The 18,755-nt window shown below is 41.0% G+C and overlaps 1 protein-coding gene across 8 annotated transcripts in view; it reads right to left on the minus strand.

Annotated features, from left to right (window-relative positions):
- CACNB2 (calcium voltage-gated channel auxiliary subunit beta 2) overlaps positions 1 to 18,755 on the minus strand; it is a 316,687-nt gene that overhangs the window by 212,911 nt on the left and 85,021 nt on the right. For 2 of the 8 annotated variants that reach the window (XM_081143571.1, XM_081143578.1), the window contains exon 1: positions 3,990 to 4,670. The exons of the other annotated variants lie outside the window; for them this stretch is intronic. In XM_081143571.1, coding sequence (XP_080999697.1) covers positions 3,990 to 4,037 — 48 coding nt within the window. In that variant the 5' untranslated portion in view covers positions 4,038 to 4,670. Of the gene's footprint in view, positions 1 to 3,989; positions 4,671 to 18,755 lie in introns of those variants that run through there. 8 annotated transcript variants of the gene reach the window in all.

Consider the following 18,755-nt stretch of genomic DNA (forward strand, 5'->3'; position numbering starts at 1 on the left):
AGAAGACAGACTAATGGAAAAAAAGGCAAAGGCTTGAACAGTACTGCATGAAAGTGGATATAAAAATGGTAAATAAATATATGAGAAGGTTGCTTGATTGTACTAGTCATCAAAAAAGTGCTAAGTAAAACCGTAATGGAGGTACTTGTATCCATTTGCTTGAACGGCTAAAATATAAAAGACAACACCAGGTTCTGGTGAGTGTAAATCGACTGAACCACTGTGGAAAGCTGTTTACTAGTATCGACTTAATCTAAATATATATATATAGGTATATACACATCCCTTGACTTGGCAGTTTCATCCTTAGATTTATATCCAACAGAAATGCATATATAAAATTCACAAATAACATGTCACAAATGTTCACAGCAGCACTGTTTATAATAGTCCTAAACTGGTAACTACCCAAATGCCTCTTGACAGTGGTGTGGAAAATAAATTATGATATCGTCATATAATGGAATACTATGCAGCCAGGAGAATGAGTGAGCTACATCTACGTGCCACCAAATGGATTAGTCTCATAGACATAATGATGAGCCACAAAAGCTGGACAAAAAGAGCATATACAGGGTGGGACAAAATAGGTTTACATTTCTTTATATGGAAAATCATACAAGAATTAATAAATAATAATACAAGAACAAATCTGTTTTGTATACTCACAACTGTAAACCTAGTTTTGCCACACCCTCTACTGTGTGAATCCATTTGTATAAAAGTTGGAAATAAAAAGAATTAATTCAGCCTGGCCGGGTGTGGCTCAGCGGTTGAGCGTCGACCTGCGATCCAGGCGATCGGGGTTCGATTCCCGGTCAGAGCACATGCCCGGGTTGTGGGCTCGATCAATGGCTCTCTCATCATTGATGTTTCTCTCTCTCTCTCTCGCTCTCCTTTCCTCTCTCTGAAATCAATAAAGATATATTTTTTTAAAAAAAGAATTAATTCATGACTTTAGAAGTCAGATTACTGGGTACCCCAGAGGAGGGGAAAGTGATGGGTGGGCGGAAGGAAGAGTAAGGGTGCAGACTTTGCTTGGTTTCTTGATTTCAGTGTTGGTTACACAGACCTGTTCACTTTGTGAACCTACATCAAGTGTAACACTTATGACTTCTGCACTTTTCTGCATCTGTGTGATCCTTCAATAAAAAGTTTACCAAGAAGAGTTAGTATCAATTTCTGCTCTTCAGTGCATGCAAATATTTTAGAACTATTTCAACAGAGATGCACACAGAGCTTACTATCCCTTTAAGTTTAAGGGTATTGACTCACCTAACAGATTTTCATGTCATTTAATGAAATAAGAACAGCAAGACAGTTTATATAAAGGTAGGGTGTTTTTCTGAGATATGAAGCTGGATTCTAAAAGAATAATTGTTAGGTATAAACCATAATGAAGACTAGATTGTGAATTTGAATAATGTCAAAAAGCGAGGCTTATAGAAAAAGAGAGAGGCCACAGCCTACAGGGCGGGCCCACTGCCCACAGAACAATTTTTAAATATGAAGGCAACATTACACAAGTTAGAGAAGGGAGCTTAATAGAGGTGACAGCTGTCAAAGGTAAAACACTGGAAATGAAGCATTATGGCATAAGTACAGAACTTTATTCAAAACCTACATATATTTCATATTCTTTCTGAGAGACAATGTTAGAGTAGGAGGAATCCTTAAGAAAACTGTCATACTGAAAAAGATGTAAGAACTAGTGGGGGACTGAGATACACACACATATGTATTAGCTGATTTATATAGTATACCTAACATCTATATATATTTTTTTTACATAGACACACTTTTAATTCCTAAGTTTTGCTGGCATTTAGCACTGGTATGATCTAAGTCATCACCCCCTTAAATTGACCACAGATTTGAGAAAGGACACCAGGACAGTCCACTTAATGGGCATTTCATGGACAAAGCCCCAATCACTACATACGGTCTGGGGCTGCCCTTTGCCCTGCTGTCCACCTGGTTACTCAAGGAGCAACTTCCAGACTCTCTGTGTCGTCTGCTCTGCAGGCAGTAGAGACCCACCGCCAGATACACAGGAAATGAAATATGTTTCAGATGTAACATCCCTATAGCTTTGAGTTGGCCAGCTATAAAGAAGGCTGCAACCCACATGTTAAACTGCCACGGGGAAGAGCCTGAAAGAGCAGCAGGTGGGTTACAGGTCCCAATTCCCAAGATAAAGGTTCTAAAATAAAGAAAAATGTATTTCTAGTGACCAAAGTATATAAATTTCCTTTATCTTTAAAATATAGTTGTGCTATGTGTTTTGTGCTTCCTTAACCAAAATAACATGGTAAACGTTTGAGAATTAGCAGATGAACCAAATCTAACTTTTCAGCCAAGATTCCAGACAAATACAGGTTATGCTATCTCTTCTATTTATTTACATGCTCAACATCAGCAAAAGGATAAAAATAAGTAGAACTATTGCTTTGTTTGAGGTCTTACTTCAGATTCCTCTATTCAATAGTTTATACAACCATAGATTTCTTCAAATTCAGTGTATCAATAAACAGAAATTCATAAAGCTATGGAATTGTCAGTCTTCATTATATTATAAAATATGGATTTTCAATTTCAAATTTTTAAAATTTTGGGGGATTTTCTTTAAGTGTATAATTTTATACTTTCAGAACTTTCTAACACTTATTCTCAAATCCTATTGAAAAGCAATTGATTTTTCTGTTGAAAAAAAGAAAATCTCTCCCGGCAGATGTCGTCTTTAAAAATCTCTGCTGGTTATCTCCGGACTACATTTACTTTTACATGTCAACTGTTGCATTCAAAAGACAAATGGTGCCAGACATATAACAATTACAAAAACCTTTAACGAAAAGGTTTCTTATGCTTTTACTTATTTAATAAAACTGACTATTATCTTTAAGATTGGATAGGAATATAATTACCCCTTCCCCACTCTCCCATCCCTAGCCTCCAACTTTATTATTTATATTATATCGGATTATGACCTTGTTTGTCCTGGAAGTGTCACATAGATCTCTTCTAGTGGCCAATTTTCCAAGGTCACAGATTTCTTTACATCATACGCTTAAGTATTGATTAGCTCCCTTTGTAGATTTTCTGTTTGTTTTGCAGCCAGGACTCTCCAACCAGTGCTGAGCAATTCAGCACTGCAGTCTGGCCAGCCTGCAGAAACCTCCTGTTCCCTTCCACGTCGCTCCCTGGAAATAAGGTGGCCGTGGCCGCGTGCAAAAGGAATATGGAAATAAAGCAGGCGTCGCCTCCGAGCTCGCGGGCGAGTGTGCCGCACAGCATATTTCAATTAGCATCCGATCGTTTTAAGTAGTGGTACTTCAGTGTTTGTGTAAGCCTGCCTTGTAGAATTTAATACTCAGACAGCCATTTTGCAAAACACAGCAGGTCCGTGAAATAAGGGCTCTTTCTGTGAAATAATCACAGAACGATAAAGCTGCCATAAAGACTGGCACTAACGCAACAGCTGTGTCATCACCCATCCGGCGATTATCATCTACTCTTTTTCTGAAGCTGTTCAAAATAGGATTTAATGACAGCCTCTGTGGCTCTCTTTAATTTGACGAACTCCGTAGCATTGCTCTCTAAAAGATCATTCTGTCATGCCACGATTCAAATATGAAAACAGGAGTACTCCAGGCAAAAGAGACTATATCAACTGGTCTGCGCTGACACAGATCTCTAAGACAATGGACGTCCCAAACAGTCCCCGTGCAAGTTACTGTCACCCTTATCAAAGTAACACAGCACGAAAGACGTATAAACACATCTCCAGGAAAAACAAAAACAAAAAAAACCCCACACACCTCAGAATCTCATATACTTCAGGTGCTCTGAAAACTCACTGTACAAATGACTGATTCTCTAGCCGATCCTCAGCACAGGGATTAAAAACATCTGAAACAGGCAACATGCACCGGACAGACACGACCAGCATTTTCAGCCCCCAGCTGCAATTTACAGCCACAGAAACTTACATAGGACACCCGTGCTCGCCGCCGATGCACCAGCCCACAGCACTGCATGAAGAGCCGTGCAGGACGCAGTCGTCAGTGAGCGGCTTCACCCAGCTGCACTGTGCCTCGTCTTCTCCTCAGAGCCACTGTCCATTTCTCCCCACCTTCCAACTCTCAGGTAAGAGGCATGGGCAAATCCACACTTCGCTGCCCCTCCCAGGTAGTTTCCGAGCACACCCCTGTTCCTGCAGGCATGCCCAAACTTTGTTTCGCCCGTTTTTTTTTCCTTTTCAGGTAATCTGATATCTTCCTCGGGGAGCTGTCGATTGACCAGAAATTCACCCAAGGTATCCCTCATTTCCCTGCAATAACTATTGCTCACACATGGTCACAACCGGCAGATCATCAGAGTTTCTTGGCAACATTTGTCCAGGAGCCGTTCTCAACCCCGGCAGGTTTTCGAACCTCGGAGAATCTTGCATTTCACGAGGCTGCAGTTTGCCTGCTCTGTGCAAGAGGAGGCCTGGCCCCGATGCCGCCCTGCCCGTTACTGCTTCTGAGAATGCAGCTGCTCCCGGGGCTGCTCAGCCATTGCTGCCTTCTTCTCGATGCAGACTGGCAGCAGCCCCTTTGCTTCAGTGTTCCCTCTGTGACACTCTGGGCATATCTGAGCTGCAATCGCTCCCTCCCTCCCTTTCGCCTGAAAAATTACCGGGTCTAGACTTTAATTCACTCTGGATTCCTAGGACTACAGAACCACCCTCCAAATTGTCAGACGCTTTGTCTCGAAATACGTGTTTCACATGAATTGTAGAAAGGATTGCTGGGGTGGCCTCAGGACCCAGCTCCCTCAATCACTGCAGTTAACACAGTCGGGTTTGGGTGTGTTTTTTTTTTTCTTCTCACTGCCAGATATTCATTTTCTATGTTAAAGCACATTAAATAAACATAACTCCGGCAAAGCAAATCTGATCAGAGTCAGAGCTAATTAACTACTTAGGTAATGTATCACCTATGATTTAGATACAAAAAAACTAAATAAGGCTGCTTTCCAAGCACGAGATCTTACAAATGACTATTCCGTGGAGCCTATAATTTGTACCCTTCTCTAAAGACATGGTTGGCAGAGACTGGGCTGATCACAACATCCTTCCTAAAAGGCCTTATACATGTCACACCTGAAAAGATGAATTATTAAGGCATCTGGGAATAAAACTATTAATTGTCTGATAGCGGCCATTCTAATAAGCAATGGTTCATATAGACTTCTAGTGTGCCACAGCCCCTGATCCACATTTGCCCCCAGGCCCAAGACCTCCATACAGTGCTGCCACCTGAGAAGATCTGTTAACTGTTTCATGTCACAGATTAACATCACCCACCACGATGCTCTTTGGGCCCACGGAAAGTGCAAGCCTATTAATCCTCAACACTACCAACATTTCCTTAAAACCCATGATTTAAAGTAACAACTCTATATTATTATTAGTTGTCTAAGAGGCTATTAGAGCTGGAAAAAACAAAACACCCCAACCTTCTGCCTTAGTTCTATGTTCTTATTTGACTCATAAAGTAACTGAGGCCCCAAATGGTGAAGAGTTTTCTCTATAAGTAACATGAACCATCATATTACTAACACCTAGTAATTTATATAATTTAAATAGGCTTATAAATATTCTACGGCTTTGTCATCTACTAATTAATTTTCTACGTATTTGAAGGTCCAAAAGGCAAATACGGATAGAACTATACATGGGCAATAAGGTTACTTTTGTGATTACAAATTCATAAACCTAAAATAAAATTTCTGAATCACACAACAAATTGGCTTTTGAAGGAAGTTCTGGAAAAAACATTTTCTGGACCAGGCAAGATATATTTCTCGCAGGCAGGATTTCAATTTGTTTTTTTAAAGAAACTTTAGTGAAAAATATAAGAGGTGAATGATTCAAATTCAACTTTTTTCTTAAGGACCCTTCATCAACATCAATCACAACACATTACCAGAATAACTGAATAAAAAAAGACTAAAAATTAACTCAATGTTAGGATACAATGAAAACACTGGAGACATCATCTCTTCAATGATTCTGAATTTGATTTGTAATTCACTGAACTTTTCATCAACTATGACATTATTAGACACAATAAGAGCGCGAACCCCAGTTCACCTGAGATACCGCCCACCTTGCCATTCAAGGATCCACAAAAGGATGCCAAGCACTGACTAATTTGATTCAGGTAAGCAATTACTGAGCACCTGCATTTTTGCTCAGCACTGTGCTAGATGCTGGGGGTAGGAAATAAATAAAATACAATCCACATGTGTCTCTACACACTTATAACAAAACAGAGGAAAGAGAACAGTGTTTGATTACTATGGGAACACCAGTGACACAGCTCTTATCTATGCCTACAAAGAACACTAAAGGCTTCACAAAGGTGGGAGCTCTTGGGCTAATCTTGACACTGGAGGTACAATTACATCCAGTGGGAAATGGGAGCAGAAAGACTCCCAGCCAACGGGGTAGCATATACAAGAGCACAGAAGATTACATACAGAATATACCCAGAATAAATTCTGTTTATAGAGGCTGGCTGTGGCTCAGCGGTTGAGCATTGACCTAGGATCCTGGCGATCGGGGTTCGATTCCCGGTCAGGGCACATGCCCGGGTTGAGGGCTCGATCAATGACCCTCTCATCATTGATATTTCTATCTCTCTCTCTCCCTCTCCTTTCCTCTCTCTGAAATCAATAAAGATATATTTTAAAAAATATATATTTTTAAAAATTCTGTTTATAGAGACTGTATTAGAAGCATGTATATAGATGAAATATTCATGATAGAATAAGATAACCGGGATATATCCAAAGTCCCTCAAACTAAACTGAGATCTCCCCCAAATTCAGTCCTTATGCATCTGTATGTCCCGGGCACAGGAACAGACACATTGTAGGTATGATAAAGACTCATAGTTGTCCCTCATTAGACATTCTGTACTTCATTCTAAGAATAGAAATGGACATGTGACTGCCGGGTAACTATCCCACCTCCTTTGCAGCCTGGTAGAGCCGAGGGACCAGATTCTGTTCAACAGGCTAGGAGTGGAAATGAAATGTGCCAGCATCTCAGTCATGTGCTTTCCCCTCTTTCTTTTTCCCTCTCTGCTGATCCGAATGTAGATACACTGCCGAGAGCTGCAACCGCATTTCATTTGAAGGGAGCTGTATGTTCAGGAAAACAGAGCAACAAGACAGAAAGAACCCGAGTGGCCTGGATTGTGGGGCTGCCATGTCAGCCCTATGTACTGTGCAAGACAGACAAACTACCATATTATTTAAGTCACTTTTACTTTGCCCTCAGTATAGAAGCTAAACCTGTACTTTCAAGAGTACCTCAAAGTGTTTCTGGAATGAATGATTAAATCACAGAACCTAAGCTTGTGGAGGAGGCGGGGGAGTGGGAGACGGAAAAGGGGGAAAGGAGAGCCTGCAGGGTCTGGAGAACAGGCTGGGCCTAGGCTGTGAAGGCCCTTAATACCACAGCAGGGGATCTGGACTGTATTTGTAGGACATACAGAATTATGGAGGCCGTTAAATGTGAAAATACCTGTTGTTTTATTAAGATAGAGGGGGGAAAATAATCCCTAGACTGTTTGGTCTAAAGAACTAGTCAATAGTTCTATATTAGCGAGAAACCAGAAGCTTTTAAATGTCTGTAGTTATCTGCAATAAATGTCTACTAAATAACCAAATCAAATAAAGTCAATAAAGCTAGCTATTTGGTTCATGTAGCTAAATCACAAACCTAATGAATTGTTGCATTTGCTATTTTGTTATATGTGAAATATATTAAAAGTAAAATATTAAAAAGTGACACTGATGTAGAATAAGAAAAGCAACAAATTAAATACAATTGTAGACAATGCCTGTGTCAATGCCAGGAATTTTTAAAGTCCAAGAGATTGACCTGTGGGCAGTCTTTATGAGAATGAATGTTTATTGCCTCTTCACTTTCTGTGTCACCAGTAGTTAGGAGGGATAAAGTGCACAGGGGACGTTAGGCATCAGATGAAGTGCTTTGGCCGAGAAGACTCTTTGATGCTGAAGGATCAGACGCACCTCGAGAAGCCTCTAGTGGCCCGGGGCCTCCCTGTCAGGGCTGGCTGAGGGCTTCCCGCTGGCCCTGGCTCTGGTTTCAGGAGAGGGGGGCCCTTCCCCTCAGGGACACCCCGGCCGATGCACCCACTAAACTCTCCTGCACAGCATCCGTAAAAACAAACCGAAAAAAGGAACAAGTGCCTATATTCAGCCAACAGCATCAACTGAGAGCTACTCACCTTGCGCCTGGGTCTGCCAGGCACTAGCCATGAAAGGACAAGTAAAATAACCACGGTCCCTGACTACAGGGGGCTTAAAATCCAGGGGAAAAGACAAGTTGAGTCAAATCATCACATACACGTACAATTACAAACTGGTAAGCTCTTTGAAAGGAAGTACAGAATACTATGGAGATGTAGAGCAAAGGGGCATCGAGAATTAGAGGAGTCGGCTGAGGCCTCCCTGAGGAAGCGCTATTCAGCTGGGGTCCTAAGGGTGGGAAGGAGTTAACCAAATGCAGGGGAGATGAGGCAGGGAGGGGGAATACAGCAGCCATTGAAGATGGAAGGAACATTATTTACAAAGCTCTCTGTGGCAGAAGGAAGGGAGAATGCTGTGTTTAAACAGTGGGAGGGTGAGGTGAGGGGGAGAGTGGGGCAGGGTGTGGAGAGAGAGGCAGATGACCACCAGGTCACAGGGACAGCGCTGAGGATTTTCATGTTTTTACTAAGAGCACTGGGATTCCATTCACACAGGTAAGAGGCATGGCCAAGTGTGTATCATTTAAGACATTTTGGTGGTGGAGCTGAAGCCAGACTGGAAGATGGGCCGGGAAGGAAGCAGGGAAACCAGCTAGGAAGCTGCTGCAATTATCCACGTAAAAGATGATAGTGTCTCGTATAAGGCGGTGGAGGCGGAAGGTAAGAGAAGTGGGTGAGGTGATGGGATAATTTAGGAAACAAAACCAGGTAAGGGCATGTAGAGAAAACAGGAAAAGACGCTCAGTGTAAAAGACACATATTCCTAAATCCGCTTCATTCTGGATGTTTCTGCCCATCAGTGAACGTCAGTCTCCTGCAGCACATTCTGTGATGCATCTTAATTTTCATGGCAGCTCCCCTTTGCATCTCTTCTAGGACAATCCTCGCTTCTCACCTTAGAATCCTGACTATCTCTGGCCTCTTTCATCTTCCATGGAACCCCACTCCTTTAGCTACAAAAAGCACCACTCTATTTTATTCCAGCTTCTACAGATCTAAAACCTTCTCTTACTCTCTCTCATTTCTCACCGTGGTGTCTGGGCTCCCTTTTTATCTATTCTCTCTCCCCCTAGACCAACAACCAGGCATTTCATCTCACTAAGCAGAGGGGCATCATCGGTTTATTCAACATCCAGGAACAGATTTCAGCAGAAGTAAAGGAAATAACTACGTGCAGTGTGCTAGGGGGAGAAGTCATACTTGCGAAACGATTAATAATCATGAAACGTGTCCTAGGCTCCAATGATAAGTGGAAAACGTAGTTTGTGTTACAGAGTTAGCACACAAGGCTGTGTTCAAAATGAGAGGAATGCTACGGGAGCCTGGGAAAGCCCAGGCCTCTTAGAGCACAGTCCTAGTGAGAGATGCAAACCAACAACAAAAAGTAATTGAAAATCACACTCATCTTTCATTGCACTGCTCAAGAAATAGGACGGAGAATCCTACACCCCCCAGCCACACCGGTCAAATACATCTTCCCTTCATTCCCACTCTCTCCCGCCCTGAAGCTACTTGCGAGCCTGCCCTCACTCTCTCACGCAAACAAAAACATCAAAAAAACCCCTTTCCCAGGCCCTCAGCTTCCCGATTCTCTCTCCCCCCCTTATCCTATATTTCCCAGCCTTATACTTGGTAGATTTGCTTTATGTCTGTAATATTTCTCTTTTTCTTCTATTTCCCCCATTACTTAAATTTTCTACAAGGAGGGCCAGCAAGCGAAAACCCTGCCCCTTTTTGTTCTGCGTCTCCAGCCCTCTCTGTCTACCCCAACTTCACCTTTTGTGTGACAGGTGGCCGGCAACGAGGGAACAAGATTACGTGCCAGTGGAAGGAGGAACCCTGAGGAGGCGAAGGTGACATTCCGTTGATCACGGGGGCTGGAGAATGAGGAAGGGGGCGGAATGGCCAAGAAATCACCCGCGGTTCCCGTTCTCCACGCCACCCCCACTCTGCAGAGAATACACCTGACCAGGTCATCTCATTCATTACTGCTCTCAGGGAAATGCAGCACGTGCATAAAGAGAGGAAACACTCACAAATCTAAGATGATAACAAGATAAAATACTTCGCAGTGTCAATTTTGAGTTCCCAGTTGTTTGAAAAGACCAAGAGAGAGAAACACACACTTCGTCTCAAGTTGCCATGAAACGTTCCTGAGAGATTGTAGAATTCGGTGGCCTACGTATAAACCACGTATATAGGGTGTCCCCCCGAAATGTGCACATACACTTTGAATAATTACAAAGGCAGTGCTTATTAAAATATATTTCATTTTCAAAATTGAGCTATCAGCTGTTAAAGTGTATGTCCATTTTGGGGGAGACACCCTGTATGTTTTTATTAAAATTCTTATCAGAAAGAGTGCCATCAGTCCCACCACTATCCGAATAACCCCGGTGTGCAATTCATTTACATAACTGACAATTGACAGCTTTTTAAAAATCTGCGGCTGAAGTGGAAAGGCCAGGAAGAATGAGCGCTAACATGTACTGATGCTCCACACAGAGCGTCCTTTGATTTTCCAGAGACCCCCTATGAGATAAATATTGCTTTTATAAATAAAGAAATTGCGCAAGAATATGACAGACTCGGGATTTCTATCTGGAACTTTAATTCCTGAGTCCATGGTCTTCCTAGGCATTCTATGAAATGTAAAAAGTATTTTGTACACAATGATTGATTAATCCAACAGCAGACACTGCTTTCCACCTTGAGCCATAGGGTCAGCCTTCCAGGTTCTCCTGCTGGCTTCCCAAATCACCCCCATTTTCTACAAAACATGTCCACCCTTGAGCTTCTTCCTTTCTCTTCCTTGGAAAGTCTGAAATTTTAGCAATTGGAAAAATCATTTTATGTAACTATCTTCTTAGAAAAAGTAATCATCTCTCACATACAGAAGCTACAAGATGTCTGTATAAGTTACATTATTTAAGACCTTACTTTATCTACCTATATTTATCTATTTATGCCTCTCATCGTGCTTCAGAAATAATTTAAGGCAACTGACAAGAACAAATTGTAAAATAACATTTAAATAGCATAAAATAAAAGAGGGATTAAAAGGGGGAAAAAAGAGTAACAATGACAGGGGCATAGCATGGAGTGAGAAATGAGGCTTGAAATATATCCCATAAAAACTGATGCACTTCTTACAAATGAACCATAACTTTGGCTCTAAGCTTTCTAGCGGCCAACTCCAAAGGGAAGCTCAGTCAGTTATACAAATTACTGTCCATGAGCTTAAAATAAACCAGATGCTGAGAAGAACAGTTTTGCTTGGCACGAACACAAGACATCGAATTCTGATGTCCCCGTCAAAAGGAACATTGTGTAAAGTGATAAGCAGCACTCTTGCGGACATCTTTAAGGTCAATACCTCAATGGGTTTTAAAGAGCTGCTTCTGAGACTGACCGTCACTGGAAACTAGGTTTCACACCATAGCAATGGTCAATGAAATAAGCCAGGGGAGTGGGGAGAGAATGGGCTAGAGAAGATACCTAACTCCTTACAGATTTGGCTTGACCCACAAGTGGTATCAGCAATAATGATCACAGAAAGAGCTAACATTACTGATGTAACACGGAGTAAGCTCTATTTCTTTAATCTGCATACCAGCTTTCAAGAAGGCACTGTTATTATTTACCCCAGGATTACAAATAAGGAAAACAGACTTAAGAGTTTAGCCATTGGGTTAAGGCAGAAATAGGATTTGAACCCAGATTTGTTGAACTCCAAAGCTCTTGTGCCCAACCACTAGGCCTCCAGAGTTTTATATTTTTATTTATTTATTTATTTATTTATTTATTATTTTTTAAAAATATGTCTTTGCTGATTTCAGAGAGGGGAAGAGAGAGGGAGAGAGATAGAAACATCAATGACAAGAGAGTCATTGATCGGTCACCTCCTGCACTCCCCTACTGGGGATTGAGCCCGCAACCCAGGCTATGTGCCCTGACCAGGAATCGAACTGTGATCTCCTGGATCCTAGGTTGAGGCTCAATCACTGAGTCACGCCTGGCCTGGCCAGAGTTTTATATTTTTAAATACTTATTCATTTTACCTGAATGAAATGTTTATTTTCCAAGAATATACAATTTAACAAAACTGGCTTCATAAGAGTTGACATCAATTAGTACAGAAAAAAAAATAAAGCAAGCCCTTTAAAAATGCATCCACTGAATATGGTTTCAGAAGAGAATCCTCCCAAATGTTTGAAGAGCAGGTAGGTCGGGTGCTGTATAAAATGTTCCAGGGCCCCAGAGTGACAGAGATAGACTCTGTGCCCTTCAAAGAGCCCACTGAATACTGTTCCTCAATGATAAGCTTCTTATAAATACTAGATGACACTGACCTTAGGACTGATTTTAGGTGGCTAGTTTAACACAGGTCCATCTGATTTACAAATAATCAAGCTGGAAGTACAATGGAAGGTAAGCCGCTTAAGACAAGGCCACCGACTTGGGTTTACACTTGTCCTTAAAGCAAATGGCTTTTGTTCTGAACGCCTAATTGCAGACAAAGGGATAAAGAGGGGGAAGGCTTCAGGGAGTGGATGCTCCGGGAATAAGAACAGAGCTGGGAGGGAGCTGGAGCTTAAGTCTTCACGATTTGGGTCTTTGGGTGAGGGCTTAAGATAGTAGAGACAGGGAAATGGAAATAAAGCCAAAGATGGATGTTGTCTAGTTCAAAAGCAACTTGCCTTGGTTTTGTTTCTACAGTAACACTCCTACAGGGGCCACAAGTATCTGGGTATCTTAAATCTTTAGTTTGTCCTAAGGTAAAAGATGTCCTTCCATTGTCATTGCCCACTGAAGAGCTCTCCGCATGTAGAAGGGGCAACTTCAAAAAAGGTGAGGTAACACTGAGGGCAGACAGGCTGGCCTAAGAAACTAATTAGAAGAGATGTCTTAAAAGAATCAAATGCCAATTGCCTTGTGGCATGTCATTAAACTGGCCAACTTTCACATTTCTTTAAGATGGTTTTTGGAGGACTAGACACGAACAGGAGCTGAGAAGGGGACATAAAGTGTCTGTCTGTTGGTACGCACGTATGCATTTTAGGGTAAATGGAATAACATGAAAATTACTAAATCTCTATATTAGAATAGATGCTCAAAATCACTTAGTAAACTATCTAAAAGCAGACTACGAGATTAGGTATTAATATTGATTCATACCAGCTTGTGTTCATTTTATATTTTATATAAATATATAAATGTGTTTTAATGTGTGTTTTTGGTTCATCTTATCTTCAAAGGAAAGCATGTAGTAGTATTCTAATCCTAATAGGAAACTGGGTGTTTTAAAATTAACTTAATTAATTTAGAAGATGAAAGGGTTGCTTTAATAGTCTCCATTTAATTCCAGAAGGTTTCTGGGTACCTCCTGTGTATGGGGCACTGTGGTGGATGTTAGCCAAGAAGAGACGAGAAGTGGTCCTGGGGCAGCAAAGACCTCAATACGTTCACTTGTGAAAGACTTCCACACAACCCAAAATTTTTCATTTAAGAAAAAGAAGGAAAATATCAGTGAGAGCCAAATTTTGTATAGATTCTGTTAAGGATCTATTGATAGTTCCATGGAAATAGTCTCCCACATTGTCAAACTTTCTGTTTTCTACTAAGCTCAAGTCTGAAAACAAACTGATGTTTTTACTATTTCTGGTTCTTTTCAAATTATGCTGTAAGTACAGTGTTAATTTCAATGCTGTTTTTTTGGTTAAATAAATGGATGCATACTCCTAAATATTCCTTGGCACTGAAAACACCAGGCCAAACCGAGGCATCAAGAATAATATACAAAACAAATTTAGTGACATAAGAATCCCATTAAAGTAAACAAATGCAAAAAAAAAAATCGAAGAAGAAAAGATAAAGTATTGTGTTCATATTAAAAATAGGGAATACGCAAAAATGAACTGGTAATGAGAATTTTTTAAAAACTAAAAAGTTGACATCAGTCCATAAAAAATACAGGCAGAACTATATCCATTAAGACAACTGGTTAGATATTTGTCTAGTGCTGAATTTCCTACCCTAAGCAAATAATACTCGAAACCTGAGGACAGGTTAGAGAAGAAATGTGAAGCTGACGTTGAAGAATAAGGCCTTGTGGAAAAACAAAACAAATTGGGGTTACTAGCCTAAGCTAAGAGTTAATTGCTTAAATTTTTCCATTCATTCAATAAATACCTCCTGAGTACTCCCTGTGTACCAGGCCTAGTTCCAGACACTGATGAGACACCAGGGAGACACTCAAAATCCCTCTCTCATGGAACAGGCAGGCAGTGGAAATGGCAGCAAGTACTAAGTTTTAATTATGAAATTGTTGATATTAACTTAATTAATATTTAATAATATGAAAAGGTGTCAACGTGCAATTTTGCTGCATAGGGTGAAGAGAGGTAAAGAATGACAGATAGGGAGGAGTATGTTTATCTTTTATATAAGTTGGTCAGGGAAAGCCTTTAAAAATGATCATCTTTGAGCAGCATAAAATGAGGGAGTGAGACACGTGATCATCTGGCAAAATAAAAATCCAAGCAAATGCCCTGAGAAGGAATGCACTTGGCCCACAGAAATGATAGCAAGAAGGTGACTTGTAGCTGGAGCCCAAGTTAGTGGTCAGGGACTTGATCATTTAGGGTTTTTGGGTCACTGTGAGGACTGGATTTTATTCCAATTGTGAAGATAAGCCATTGGAGGGCTTTAAAAAGAACAACATATGCATAGCCAATGGACACAGACAATAGGTGATGAAGGCCTGGTGTGGGGCAGAGGCTGCGAGGAGGGGGCTAAGGGGGAGAAAATTGGAGGACATCTGTAATATTGTCAACAATAAAAAAATAAAACATTTTATATATATATATATATTAATATCTCTCTTAGACAGATAATAAAGTACAAAGAGACTAAATAAATTTCTCATAGTCATTACAAAAAACCCCCACATGATTTGATTTACATCTTAGAAGCAGCATGCTGTCTGCTATATGGAGACCGCGAGAAGCTAAGGTGGATCCAGAGAGATCAATTTTGAGACAACTGCAACAGTTCAGGTGAGAGAGAAGGGCATTAATGGGGGAAATCTTGAGAAGTGGTAGGATTCTGGGTATATTTTAAAATTAGAGGTGACAGAACTGACCTATACACGGATGTCGTGACAGAGAGACAAGAAACCAGGCACGATCCCAGTCTGGGAAGGGGGGCAGACAAGGGCAACAACTGTATGAGTGGTAGTTCCACTGCCCGAGAGAGAAACACAGGCAGGAGCAGGCTTGGAGGAGAGAACAAGAAATACTTTAGAGGGGATGATTCGAGAGGCCTGTAGCATATCAGCACAGAGATGTCAAGTAGGCATTCTAGTATATGGTCCCAGAGTTCAGAAAAGAGGCTTTGGCTGAGATATAAATTTGGAAGTCATCATATAAATAGTAGTAAAGAAATGAGCTTTAGTGAAACTCCCTAGAGAATATGGATGGAGAAGAGGTCTGGAAACCGATTCCTGGGGCATTTCACTATTTAGAGGTCAGAAGAGGAGTGACTGCGCTGGAGGGAGGAAACTAGGAGTGTGTGGTATTCTGCAAGAAGAGAAAGTGATGTGCTTTGCCCAACACCAACGTGAGGTCAAGTAAGATGTACACTGGGAATTTATCATCAGATCTAGTCAGCTGGAGGCCACTAATGCTTGTGACTAGACTGGACTCAATGGAGGGACTAGGTCAAAAGTCTGATTGAAATAAGCTCAATTAAGAGAGGGAGGCAAAGGACTTGATACAGTGAATACGGAGAGTTTTTTCAAGATTTTGTTTAGCAAATAGTAGAAAGATTAAAATAGCCACAATAAGAGGTGGGAATAAGGCATTCCCCCCCTTCAATGGGAGGTACTACAGAAAAGAGAGGGGGGCGGAGAAGATGCTTTCAAAGACACCATGGATAACTGCAGGAGCGAAGTTCTCGGTTGGGCCAGAGGGGATGGGATCGCATGGATCAGCAAAGTGGTTGGCTGAGATGAGCTCTTGGTCGGTTCACCCACTCTCACAGGAAGGAGGGCAGAGGATCTGGGTACCAGGAGGTAGAATTAGTAGGAGTAGCAGGAAAGTCTTTTTGGAGAGTTGCTATTTTTTCTAATGCAATTAGAAGAAAGGTCATTAACTGGGAATGAGAAGAAGGGGGAAAGTGTTCAAGACTGAGAAGAAGGTAGAAGGTATAAAAAGTCACCTTAGAAGGGGTAGAGTGGAATGAGCAGGGAAATCGGGTTAACAGGCAGTACTGAGGGCAGGACATCTGTGGTCAGGAACTTAAAGAAAAACAGTCCCCATAGCTGTGACTCTTCCCCGCACCCCCTGACCCCATGCTCCTCTTCTCAAGTTCAAGGGAAGAGTCAATGACAGTCAGATTTCGCAGGGCTTGAGATTTCCCAGGAATCCTGGACAGAAGGAGAAAGAAGCAGAGAGTTGAGAATATATGCATGGATCGTGCAATATAAACAGAGCAAGAAGTGAAGTGAGGACAATGGGGAAGGGGGGTGATGGGCCATTAAAAGATGGTGACAAAGACAAAAAATTAAATAATAGAACAGTAGGAAGAATTTTTGGAGTGTAATACCAGACATGTCAAATGAAATCATAGACATTCATTACTAAGATGTCATCAAAAGAAGTTCATTTTACAGACTGATGGGAGCTGGGTGAAAAAGGTGAAGGACTGAGAAGTACAGATTGCTAGTTACAAAATAGTCACGGGGATGTCAAGTACAGCACAGGGGATATAGTCACTAATATTGTAATAACTCTGCACGGTGCCAGCTGGGTACTGGAAATACCGGGTCACTTTGTAAGGTACAGGACTGCCTAACCACTAGGCTGTACACCTGAAACTAATATAAAATAATACTGAATGTCAACTGTAATCGAAAAAACTTTTAAAAATTAAAAAAAAGTTCATCTCATAATACTGTGCTAATGATGGGGTAACACGATGAAGGCAAAGGAATGGGTGAGACAATCCCCATTTTTCTTTTCTTGTCTAATTTAGTTGAGAACACTACAAAAATAATAGATGTCACCAAAAAACAGTCTTCTCAAATTTAAGATCAGAGAAAGAAAACTTGGGGAGAGTCATCTGGTTAGGGATAAAGTTCTTCAAAAATAGTGTATGTGCCCAATTTTTTTATTATTATCAGACCACAGAAGTTTTTGTTATTTTGATTTATGAACCAGACAGTTCCAAAGGTGAAATAACTGAACTATGAATTTTCCTTTTTGAAAGATCCAACTCATTATGTTTGATATAAACATTTTTTTTTTCTCCTTTCTAAAGAATAGTTCACTTGGGTCCTAAAATCAACTTAATTGGCTCTGGACAAGTGAGGCTTCGCTATTGAATTTCTAAGCTTATGTTTATATGTTTGAATTTTACTTTTCTCATTAGGAAGATTTATTTTGGAAAGTATCAACAGATGTGCCTAAAGTTTTAGTAGGATTTTCTTGAAGGTGTGATGGAAAGAATGTAATCATTCGACTTTTGGCATCCCTGACAATCTTTCTATATCCAACACTTCATGTCCCAAATTGGGCAATTCTAAGGAAAACTATAATGTTTACTTCTCTGTCCCTTGGTCCTATTTGGCTTACTATAAGGCAGAAGAAGCAAAAATATGCTTGTGTGTCTACTGGGGGTTGGTGTTTGTTGGAAAAGAGGGCATGGGGGCCTGAGGGGTTGGGGGCTGATAAAAAAAAAAAAAAAAGCTATGTCAATGGCACACACAAGCTTCGCTGGGTGACTTGTGGGGGATGTCCCTCACAGCAGGAGTGTGTCCACAGACCATGGCACACAGGGGTTGTTACTCAGAAGGGGAGAGGGAGATGAAAGAGGAACTACAATGTCTGGGTGATGTCTGTCCAGCTAGGTGGGGAACCTCCAGAAAAAAGACCTCGTAGGGCTTAACCAGCTTGGGGCCTTATCATCACAAGGCTCAATCTTATCTACAAGCAGGAGGTGCGGGGGAAGAGCTTGTGGGGTACGCCAAGCAGGCAGGAAAGGGCTAAAAGTCTGCGTGTTTGGGCTCTGTTTGAAACAGCTGGATGTATAAGAATTTGAATTTGGCACCAGCCAGCTTTGGAGCTGAGCGGTTTCAGCCCTCACTGAAGAAATAAACACTACACAGAGGCCACATTTGGCTCATTTACTTAACAGAGGAGGTAGGGAAAAGATTGTAAAAAATTGTTTCAAAAAGAAATAGAGAACTAAGAGCCTATTGGCTCCCCGCTTTCAAAATTCTGATATACCTTAATGTTATAATAATTATAATAATAGTTTAACATTTATGGAGTGCTTACTATGTGCTAAGCACTTTGTATTTTTTTCCTTTTAATTTTCACACCAATCCTTTAAGCTAATATTCTGTACCCATTAACCACATGG

This window comes from Miniopterus schreibersii, assembly GCF_964146895.1.
Source record: "Miniopterus schreibersii genome assembly, chromosome: 1".
Lineage (NCBI taxonomy): Eukaryota > Metazoa > Chordata > Mammalia > Chiroptera > Miniopteridae > Miniopterus > Miniopterus schreibersii.